Raw genomic sequence first — 11,928 nt, forward strand, 5'->3', positions numbered from 1 at the left:
GGAATGACTGAAACACGGCTACATAAAGAACAGGATTGGCAACAAAATATTGCAGGATATAACACAAATAGGCAAGAAAAGAAGAAGGGAGGTAAAACTGATTTACTAGTCAAATATAATATAATGCAAATCGAAAAACGCATATAACCAACAGTAAGATAATTACAGAAATCATATGGATTGCAGGGATAATAATCTTGAGAGAGTTCAATTATGTCTATAGTAAACTGGCAAGGAGAAGTAGCAAAAGGAGAAAAGAGAATTGAGTTTTTACATTGTATACAGGACTCTTTTCTGCACAGTCCAATGAGATAGGAACCACTGCTGGATCTTGTTATGGATAATGAACCAGAACAGATAAAAGTAAGAGTAACAGAGCATCTAAGTAGCAGCGATCCCAAAATAGTGTGGAATATTAGGAGTGAGAGTGACATTAAAAAGGTCATAAACAGCAGAACATCTTTGAAAGGGTAATCAACAGAGACTAAGAAAAACATAAACCACTAAAAATCAAAAACAAGCTATTTAATTCTGGAGGCATCGCAAATAAATAAAGAATTAGAGAACACTGAATATAAAGAAAAAGCCCAAGAGGACGTGCTTATTGAGGAGAACAAAAGAAAAGACCAAAACCTTTGAAGTTTTTAAAATCCATCAGGGAGGCAAAGAGAAATTATGAAATCAAATTATCAAAAAATATAAAAAGAACTATGCTCCACAGACAAACAGGGAGGGGTGTGATGTGTAGGCAGGGGTGAAGTTTCTGTCAGGAAACCCACAATTACTTGTTTCTCCGCACACTGTGGAGTTTTGGCAGGTTCCCCACCAGATGTTAGCTTTCTAATGGGACCATGGATGGGGGAGTTTGGGGGCTAGGCAAAGGCACTTCTCCCTGAAGCTGGCCTCGCCTACTCTTAGCTGCCGAGTTTCCCAAGGGCTGGGAAACACAGCCAGCCAGTTAAACTTGTAAAGCAGGTTAACCCAAAGGCTGCCAGCTTTGCTGGAATATTTCATTGTCCAATCACCACCGCCACCATCCCCCACCCACCAACCCCCACTGCCTTCTGGGAGCTGATTGGCTGCCCTCCCTTCTTCCTGCCTTAGTTGAACCTGGAAGTGGTTCAGTTGGAGGCGGGTTGGGGTCAGGTTTCAAATCTTTAAAGTTTAAACATCTCACCCAACCCTCATCCACCCATTTCTGAGGGTTAAAATGCCATAACTAAAAAGGAAAACTTTAAAAGTTTTTAAAAATAGACACTTTACTAGAGGATGAGCTTAAAAATATTAACACGCTCAGATAAAGGAAGGAAATAATTGAAGAACAAGCAAAGCTAAATGAGGATTAGACCCCAGGTCCAGATGGCAAACCCTCATATATATTCATGGCAAGTAGCAGGGCACTTGTTTATAAATATATAAAAGTTGCATTGTGCCAGGAGACTGGTGAACAGTTAACATTGCTCCAATATACAAAAGGGGGGGGATAGAAGAAAACCTGAGAACTATAAACCGTCAGCTTAACATAAATTGTAGGAAAAATACTGGAATCTATGCTAAATAAAAAAAGCGATAGCAGAGGATCTGGAGACAGAAAATATCATTTAAAAAACAGCCAGCATGGATTCAAAAGTTGAAGTCACACTTAATTAACTTGAAATAATTCTTTGAAGAGGTAATGGAAAGAGCAGACAAGGATAACAAGTAGATGTCATGCACTTCTTTTCTCAAAAGGCTGCAATAAGCTGCACAGTCGGCTCAGGCCAAAGGCATGTGGAAAGTAAATGGATAGTGAATTGGCTAAGAAGTAGAAAGCCGAGAGTTGCGGTAAAGGGTAGTTATTCAAGTTGAAGGATGGTAGAAATTGATCCACACGGATCAGTGCTGGGGCCACTGTTAGTCATAATTTACAACAATGCTTTGGATTTAGGAACAAGTAACACAATATCAAAATTTGAAGATGACACCAAACTGGGGCACCAGCAAACACTGAGGAGTGATGGAACATAAAAAGATATTAGGAAAGTTGAAGACTGGGCAGTTAAATAACAAATGAACTTTAACATAGAGAAATGTGAAGAAAAATAGAAACACCAGCTACATCTTAGAAAACAAGAAACTGAATGGGCTAGAAAAGCAAAGGGATCTAGGGATAGAGATGAATACATCATTGAAAGCAGCACTGTTGGTTAGAAAAGCTGCTGAAAATGTTAACAAAGCACAGAGATATATTTCTAGGGGTACAGAATTCAAAAGTAGTGAAGTTATATTAAACTTGTATAGGACCCTGGTCAGGCCGCATTCGGAGGGCCATGCATAGTTCTGGTTTCCACACAATGAAAAGGACATAGAAGCATTGGAGGAAGTTTTAAAAAGATTTATAAGGATGGTAACAGAACTGAAAGATTACAGCTATCAGGAAAAATTGAACAAGTTGAGTCTGCTTGCTTTAGGATATAGGAGACTTAGAGGTGACTTGATCGAGGTCTTTAAAACTATCAATGGATTGGACAGGGTAGATGTGGAGAGAGCTCGCCCACTTTGGGAGAATCCAAAACTAGGAGCCAAAAATACAAGATAGTTATTAATAAATCCAATAGGGAAATAAGGAGAAATTTCTCAATTCAGTGAGGCTAGAATGTGGAAATCGCTACCACAGGAAGTAGTTGAGGCAAATAGCTTAGATGCTTTCATAAGAACTAGATGAGTTTGTGAGAGAAAGGGAATAGAAATATATTCTGAAAGGCTGAGACAAGGCAAATGAAATGGGAGGAGACTCATGTAGAGTATAAACCCCAGCACAGACTAGTTGGACTGTTTTTGTAATGTATACTCAACATAGTTTTATGCAACAGTTAAGGATATGTAAATCTGGGAAATTATTTCAAGTTGATTTTCTAAAAAATGGACAATTCATGGCATGGCCCCTCAGATAAAGTAGTGGGGGTAAAACTCAGGTATGATTTAAGAACCAATTAGACGTTGCAATGGTGGCTAGTGGGGCAGCATTCTGGAAGGATGTGCTAAGATGAGCCTAATAACCTTCCTCATCAGTGTTTATAATGGAACAGGTAGAATCAGAACTTGAGGAAGAACACACACAAAGCTGAAAATTCCTCTCATTCATGAGAACTCTGATGTGTGAGGATATAAAATGTCTTTATTTCACCACTGACCACCACCGCTCCCCCCACCCCCACTCCCACTTCATGTTCCCCCTTTCCACACTCAAATTACAGCTGGGGGTTGAATCTCAAGTACTGCTATTGGTCAGTTACAAGGGCAACTGAATGTCAACTGTTCCTAACATATCAGTGGGAAAAAAACAGAAAAAACTGGGAAATAGAGTACTGGTCCGAACCGGTCTTGTATACCTTAAAATGGAACGCCAGTTCAGACCAGTGCCCTTATTTCCCAGATTTTACTGTTTTTTCCCTTCCCCAAGCCCACCTCCACCCTCTCTCCCAGGCCCCCACCCAACATCAGGACAGGAAGGGGGTTTCTCCCAGCTTTTGACTCTGAGGTGAGGGTCTCAGTGGAGTGAGGGATAGGACAACGTTGAACCTTGACCTCCGCCCATACCACTCTGAATCCCGAGGCGGGTGCCACGTCAGGTCCTCTCAGCCAGATTCACTCCTGAAGAATTGGGCTCTGCCATATGCAATTTGTTCAATGGGGAGTGTTCACACAAACAAGAACCAGCTGTGGTTGAGCTGTCTGCTCTAAACCTGAGGAACCACAGGTTCCCCCCCACCCCACCCCACAGCCTCATCACCCTCACCCCACTCCCTCAGTGGCTCCCAACACAAGTTTATTCACCCAACAGTGATGGCATCCTTATTGGTCCACTCTGAGCTAAATAAGGCAAGTGCACAAATGAGTCATCAGAGCTGCATCCATCTCTTCGCCTCTTATCTGCAATAAGTAAGATAAGGAAGCAGGGAATAGGTCAAATCTTTCAGTCGTCAAACCTGTTCTTTTCACAGGCCACTAACCCTCTATTGTCCTTGTTTATTTCCTGTCCTCCTATTTTGATAGTGCAGCTCAGTGGGTTGGACTCTCATCTCATCTTAACGTCAGAAAGGTGTCAGGCAAAGCCCAACTCCAGAGACTCGAGCACAACATCCAGACCTCCACTCTGGTGCAATGCTGAGGGAGTGCTGCACTGTTGGAGGTGCTGTCGATCTGGTCATTATATCGCTGTTTGTGGGATTCTGCTGTGCAAAAAAAAACAGCTGCTGCATTTCCCTACTTTACAACAGTTCAAAGGTACTTTCTTGGCTGTAATGTATGTCAGGATAGCCTGAGATCGTGAAAGGGGTTACATAAACGCAAGTCTTTTCTTTCTTTTTTTTTTGAATGTGGGTTTCATGGTGGAATGCAGTGAAGTCAGGGGTTCTGAAACCACAGCCTCATAGCCGAGCCCAATCTCTCCTCAACCGGCATTCTCACCTCGCATTGGATATAGGTCAAGGTGGGGGAATCTCGGCTGTTTCCACCATCCTTAGCCCACAGTGGCAGAGGCCAGTCATGCCCCCCACCTCCCCCAACTTACTCAGCAATGGCTGTCAGCTGAACTTGGGATCTTCCTGATCCATGTGACTCAGTACACCACACAATGCACCCACACTGTACAATCCCCTCTGCCACAGCCTCACCCCTCACCCATTTCATCTCTGGGCTCTGCAAAGGCTTTCCACTGACTCCGAAACATATCACCAAATCAGTCTTGGGCTGTAAGTAGCCTCTGAAATATTGTACGCGCAGAACCAACTCGCAATACAACCCTGCCACTCAGACACAAATACTGAGTAAAGATGACACAAAGGGGTTTAGTATCTGAGGGTAGAATGGAAGCATGTTATTAGGAGATTGTAGGTTGCATTTCAGGTGTGTGTATCTTCGTGGGAGAGTGTATAGGGAGTTTGTTTCCCCGTTATCTAATCTATTTGGGAGTAGGGCTGCCAATTCTCTCAGGTTGCACTGGGAGTCTGGAGGAGTTTAATGATAATCGCCTGGACAACCCAGGAGAAAAAAAATCATAACAAAAATAACTGCGTTTTTTTAAAGCACTTTCCTCTATTGTTTGTAAAAAAAATATTAGGCAAAGGGAGGTATTTAATTGTCAGTGAAGAATATTCCAATTGGGGGCAGGACGGTCTGCTTGCTTTCTCATTGGTGGGTTCACTATGGGATAGATGTACTGGTTGACCAATGGTAAATCAATGGTGGGGGATAATGGGTGGGGTGGTTGGAGGTGGGAGGTCACGTGATGAAACCTGGAATGCTCCAAACAGAGTTCGCAAGTCCGACCTGGCACAGGAGCACAAGACAGATTTACTTTGCATCTTAGGCATGTTTTACCTAACCTGGGGCCTGCAATAGTACTCCCTATCTTTATTGAATTTCCCAAACAAGAGCACAGCAGTCATGCAGTAACAAAAGGCTGATGGCACTCTGCCTGTGGTGAACTGCCACTGCTAGTGAGTGGGACACACCCACTTGCACATCCTATTTGCATGGAAAAATAAAATAAAAAGCCATCCCGGCAGCAAATGCGCCTTGAGAAATGTCATAGTCATAGAGTCATAGAGGTCTACAGCACAGAAAAAAGCCCTTCGGCCCATTGAGTCTGCACCAGTCAAACAAGTATCTAACTATTCTAATCCCATTTTCCAGCACTAGGCCCATAGCCTTGTATGCCATGGCATCGCAGGTGCATATCCAAATACTTCTTAAATATTATGAGGGTATCTGCTTCTACCACCCTTCAGGTAGTAAGTTCCAGATTCCCACCACCCTCTGGGTGAAAAAATTCTTCCCCACATCCCCTCTAAGCCTCCTGCCCCTTACCTTAAACCTATGCCCCCTGGTTATTGATCCCGCCACCAAGGGGAAAGGTTCCTTCCTGTCTACCCTATCTATGCCCCTCATAATTTTATACACCTCAATCATGTCCCCCCTCAATCTCCTCTGCTCCAGGGAAAATAACCCCAGTCTATCCAATCTCTCCTCATAACTAAAACTCTCCAGCCCAGGCAACATCCTGGTAAATCTCCTCTGCACTCTCTCTAGTGCAATCACATCCTTCCTATAATGCGGATTCCAGAACTGCATGCAATACTCAAGCTGTGGCCTAACCAGTGTTTTATACAGTTTCTACATAACCTCTCTGCTCTTATATTCTATGCCTTGGCTAATAAAGGCAAGTATCCCATATGCCTTCTTAACCACCTTATCTACCTGCCCTGCTACCTTAAGGGACTGGTGGACATGCACACCAAGGTCCCTCTGATCCTCGGTACTTCCCAGGGTCTTACCATTTATCATGTATTCCCGTGCCTTGTTTGTCCTGCCCAAGTGCATCACCTCACACTTATCCGGATTAAATTCCATTTGCCACTGATCAGCCCATCTGACCAGCCTGTCTACATCCTCCTGTAATCTAAGGCTATCCTCCTCACTATTTACCACCCCACCAATTTTCGTGTCATCTGCAAACTTACTGATCAACCCTCCTACATTCAAGTCTAAATCGTCTATATATACCACAAACAGCAAGGGACCCAATACCAATCCCTGAGGAACCCCACTGGACACAAGCATTCAGTCAAAAAAACACCCCTCGACCATCAACCTCTGCTTCCTGCCACTCAGCCAATTCTGGATCCAATTTACCAAATTACCTTGGATCCCATGGGCTCTTACCTTCGTTATCAGTCTCCCATACGGGACCTTATCAAAAGCCTCGCTGAAGTCCAAGTAGACTACGTCAAATGCATTGCCCTCATCTACACACCTGGTCACCTCTTCGAAAAATTAAATCAAATTGGTCAGACATGACCTCCCCTTAACAAAGCCGTGCTGACGGTCCTTGATTAATCCCTGCCTCTCCAAGTGTAGGTTAATTCTGTCCCTCAGAATCGCTTCCAATTGTTTCCCCACCACTGAGGTTAGACTGATTTGTTCATTGTACAAGATAAAAGCTCGGCTCCCGAGTGCTATTCAAATATGGAAATACTGTACCGCTGGAAGTTAGAAGCTGTTTAACTTTCTGGAACAAGTGAACAGAATCAAGTTTCACAAATGTTAGTTAAAGGTGAAAGAGATCTTGCAGTGATTAAAACTCTCCCTTATGGCCTGTACGCAAAAACACTACTGATCTAAATACACCTTGGCATTTCTGTAAACCAACGTCTTTTTAATCTCGGTGGAGACCGTCATGTTTTTGACTAAACAATGTGTTTGTTTCTAAGTCTGCCAAGCACTTTATTCTTCGTACCCCTCCCGCCTTTCTCCTCGCTACAAGGCACAGATACTTTCTACACTCCAGAACCACCCCTGCTCTTCTGTGTGGGCATCGGCAGGCTATTCCACTACACATGGCATCACAGTTTAGCCTGATTTTATCCTCCCCTGACACCTACACACCTGAATGGGTGACAATAGATACTGCTAGGGAGTGGAAAACCCAGCTGGTAGTTTGTATTCTCTCTTCCCATACCTGGGACTCTCAGAGCAAGGATTGAGCAAACAACCTTCTGATCTGAATGACTCAGTACCACTTTGGAGGGAATCTACTCATTGCATCAGGGCAGGAGAAAATAGAAAGATACCTGCAAGGGAAAACATTCTCCTGGACTTTCCTTCCATTTAAAAAATAGTTTAACTACCCAGGGTACTGAGTCACAAATTGAACAGACACTCACGGGAAAACTGTGTGCTCCAATGTCACAGCTGCTCAGCAGAGTACAAACCACAGAGAGTGTTAGAATCATCAGAAAGGCGCATTAACACTGCATAGACAATCAGCTGCTGCTTCTATACAGTGCTGCACTGAGGGTGGTAAAGGGAGAGGGTTAATGGCAGAGAGGGGGTTGGGGCTGGGAGGAGGTCAGGGGCAGGGAGAGGTTTATGGACACGGGAGGGACTTAGGGGCAGGGAGTAGGTTAGGGGCAGGGAGTGGATTAGGGCAGAGAGGGGTTAAAGGCAGGGAAGGGGGTCGGGGCAGTGAGGGGGTTAGGGGCAGTGAGGGGGTTAGGGGCAGTGAGGGTATTAGGGGCAGTGAGGGGTATGGAGCAGTGGGGGGTTAGGGGCAGTGAGGGGTTTAGGGGCAGTGAGGGGTTAGGGACAATGAGGGGTTAGGGGCAGGGAGGAGGTCAGGGTCAGTGAGCGGGTTAGGAGCAGGGTTGGCATCAGGGGGGAGCTGAGGGACAGGCAGAAGTTAGGGACCAGGAGGGGGTCAGGGAAGGGAGGGGATTAGGGGCAGGGAGGAGGTCAGGGGCAGGCTGGGTGTTAGGGGCAGGGAGAGGGTTGGGGCAGGGAGAGGGTTAGGGGCAGCGAGGGTGTTAGGGACAGGGAGAGGGTTAGGAGCAGGGAGAGGGTTGGGGCAGGGAGAGGGTTCGGAGCAGGGAGAGGGTTGGGGCAGGGAGAGGGTTAGGGGCAGGGAGAGGGTTAGGGGCAGGGAGAGGGTTAGGGGCAGGTTGGGTGTTAGGGGCAGGGAGAGGGTTAGGGGCAGGGAGGGTGTTGGGGCAAGGAGAGGGTTAGGGGCAGAGAGAGGGTTAGGGGCAGGGAGGGGATCAGGGGCAGGGAGGGTGTTAGGGACAGGGAGGGTGTTAGGGGCAGGGAGAGTGTTAGGGGCAGGGAGAGGGTTAGGGGCAGGGAGAGGGTTAGGGGCAGGGAGGGGATTGGGGTAGTGAAGGGGTTAGGGGTAGGGAGGGGATTAGGGGCAGGGAGGAGGTTAGGGGCAGGTTGGGTGTTAGGGGTGGGGAGAGGGTTAGGGGCAGGGAGGGGGTTAGGGGCAGGGAGAGGGTTAGGGGTAGGGAGGGGGTTAGGGACAGGGAGGAGGTTAGGGGCAGGGGAGGGTGTTGGGTAAGGAGCCGGTTAGAGGCAGGAAGGGAGTTAGGGGCAGGGAGGAGATTGGGGCAGTGAAGGGGTTAAAAGCAGAGAGTGGATCAAGGGCAGGGAGCAAATGCCTCAAATCACAGAATGATTAGAGCACAGAAGGATGCCAATCAGCCCATCGTGTCTGTGCTGACTCCCTGCATGAGCATCTCAGCTAGTGTCACTACCCCACTCTTTTCCCATATCCCCGTAATTGTTTTCTCTTCAGATAATTATCCAACTTTCTTGTGAAAGCCATGATTGAATCATACTCTCAGGAAGTGCATTCCAGATGCTAACCACTCACTGCATTAAAAAAGTTTTCCTCATTTCCCTGTTGGTTCTTTTTCCAATTACTCAAATTGTTGTCCTCTGGTTTATGATCCTTCCACCTTTATGAATGGAAAGTTCCTCTCTATCTACCCTATCTGGACCACTCATGATTTTGAACACCTCTATTAAATCTCCTCTCAACGTTCTCTCTCTAAGGAGCACAACTCCAACTTGTCCAATCTATCCAAGTAACTTATGTCCCTCATCTGGCCAATCATTCTCGTAAATCTTTTCTGTGCCCTCTCTAAAGCCTTCACACACTTCATAAATTGCAGTGCCTGGAATTGAACACAATACTCCAGCTGAGGCTGAATCCGTATTTTATAAAGATTCATCATAAATTCCTTGCTTTTGTACTCTATGTCTCTATTTATAAAACCCAGGATCTCATGTCTTTTTAACCACTTTCTCAATATGTTCTGCCACCTTCAACAATTCCTGACTTAGTCGTCTTGTGCATCCCCCCTTCCTCTACACCACCATTGGCGGCCATGCCTGGAATCCTCAGCTCTGAAATTTCCTCACTATACCTCTCTGCCTGTCTCTCCTCTTTAAGCTGTCACTGCTATGTGATGTTACTCACGTGGGACAACACTGTGACATGATGTCTCTCGTGTGTGAGCTAATGTTACTCATCTGTGATGATACTGCAAGATCATGCCGATGTGATGTCACTGTGGTGTGATGTCACTGCAATTTGATTACACTTGCTTGTGATGTCACTGTGATATGACATCACTGTGATGTGATGTCACTTATTTATGATGTCACTGTGATGTGGCCTCTGCAATGTGATGTCAGTTACATGTGATATCACTGTGATGTGATGTCACTGCGATGTGTCAATGCAGTGTGATGTCACTGTGATGTGAGGTCACTGCAGTGTAATGTCGCTTATCTGTGATGTCAATGTGGTGTGATGTCACTGCAGTGTGATGTCACTGCGATGTGGTGTCACTGCGGTGTGATGTCATTTCGATGTGGTGTCACTGCGGTGTGATGTCATTGCAGTGTGATGTCACTGCGATGTGGTGTTGCTGCGGTGTGATGTCACTGCAGTGTGATGTCACTGCAATGTGGTGTCACTGCGGTGTGGTGTCACTGTGGTGTGATGTCACTGCAGTGTGATGTCACTGTGGTGCGGTGTCACTGCAGTGTGATGTCACTGCGATGTGGTCACTGCAGTGTGATGTCACTGCGATGTGGTCACTGCGATGTGGTGTCACTGCGGTGTGATGTCACTGTGATGTGGTCACTGCAGTGTGGTGTCACTGCGATGTGGTCACTGCGATGTGGTGTCACTGCGGTGTGATGTCACTGTGATGTGGTCACTGCAGTGTGGTGTCACTGCGGTGTGATGTCACTGCGGTGTGATGTCAGTGCAGTGTGATGTCACTGCGATGTGGTCACTGCGATGTGGTGTCACTGCGGTGTGATGTCACTGTGATGTGGTCACTGCAGTGTGGTGTCACTGCGGTGTGATGTCACTGCGGTGTGATGTCAGTGCGGTGTGATGTCACTGCAATTTGGTCACTGCGGTGTGATGTCACTGCGATGTGATGTCACTGCGATGTGGTGTCACTAGGTGTGCAGATTACATCTCCATGTTTTATATAACAAAATCATAAACATATTCTTACTAAGGCAGGTTACAAAATCCTCATGGCAACCTTTTCCCCTGTACATATACTGCTCCTCTCTCTCTGGTCAGAGAGAAGGTTTGGTTTAACATATGAAGGGGATGGCCCAGGACAGCCGCTTTCTCACTCGCACTGCCCAGTGCATAATGCCAACTTTCCTCATCACCGGAGAGGAACTGCTGCAGGGCAGCTTCCAGAGACAGTTTAGCAATCCGAGCAAATCCATAGCTACTGAGACAAGAATTAGGGAAAAGTAAATTAAAATACTCCTTTCAACAAATGGCAAACAAATAAAAACTCTGCCTCCAGCCATAACCCCCGCTAAAGTTTGCAAAACTTTGGTCGCCCTCTCTCCAAACTTTGTTTTTCTCCCCTTCCCTTCCTTCTGATCCAACTTACCCCAGGTGAGCCGGAGCAGGAGGGCGATGGTCAGGCACAATCCCGGAATCATCCAGATATACAGACCCAGCTTCAGAAGGGGCCGGAAAGCTGTGACTGCTTACAGCGGGGTTGTTATTAATGATGTTGTACACTGTGAATCCTGCTCTGCATTTACACCGCAGTGTGAGCCCTCTCCGGGGGCAGCCAGCGCCTCATAGCTCCCACCCCCCACCCCAACCCACCCCCCCACGACTTCAATCGCCTCCAGCTCAGAGCTTCTACCCTGCACCTCGACAGTGCCAGCGACCAAAGACTTGGCAGGAGGAGGAGGAGATTGAGGGACCTCCCATCGCTTCTCCCTATGGATCTCAAGCCAGAAAACAAGGAGGAGTTTAAGGGTTCGGAAAAGGCACTGCACGTCGGCAAGCTGCAACCTGAAGCCCCAGTGCCTCCAGCTCCGATACTGTCCTCAGATCAATTCATCTTCTAACTGAGCTCAGCTCCAGCATCATCCAGACCGTCTCCCATCATTGGCTCATAGAGGACGTGAAATCATCCGCACCCCCCCACGGCTTTCAAATAGCATCGACACCATCCAGGGGCTGGGATAGACCTCAAAGTGCGAGTCACCCAGTGTTCTGGGGTCGATTCAGATGGTTTACATATAGAATAATGTATACCCGGGAGTGAGTTA

General features: G+C 46.5%; 1 protein-coding gene across 2 annotated transcripts in view; it reads right to left on the reverse strand.

The window, feature by feature from the left end:
• Positions 1-11,470, reverse strand: part of tyro3 (TYRO3 protein tyrosine kinase) — a 98,982-nt gene extending 87,512 nt beyond the window's left edge. For both annotated transcript variants that reach the window (XM_078563063.1, XM_078563062.1), the window contains exon 1: positions 11,253-11,470. In XM_078563063.1, the coding sequence (XP_078419189.1) occupies positions 11,253-11,304 (52 nt within the window). In that variant the 5' untranslated portion in view covers positions 11,305-11,470. The remainder of the gene's footprint in view (positions 1-11,252) is intronic.
• Positions 11,471-11,928: the final 458 nt, after the last annotated feature.

This window comes from Cetorhinus maximus, chromosome 18 (genome assembly GCF_964194155.1).
Source record: "Cetorhinus maximus chromosome 18, sCetMax3.hap1.1, whole genome shotgun sequence".
Lineage (NCBI taxonomy): Eukaryota > Metazoa > Chordata > Chondrichthyes > Lamniformes > Cetorhinidae > Cetorhinus > Cetorhinus maximus.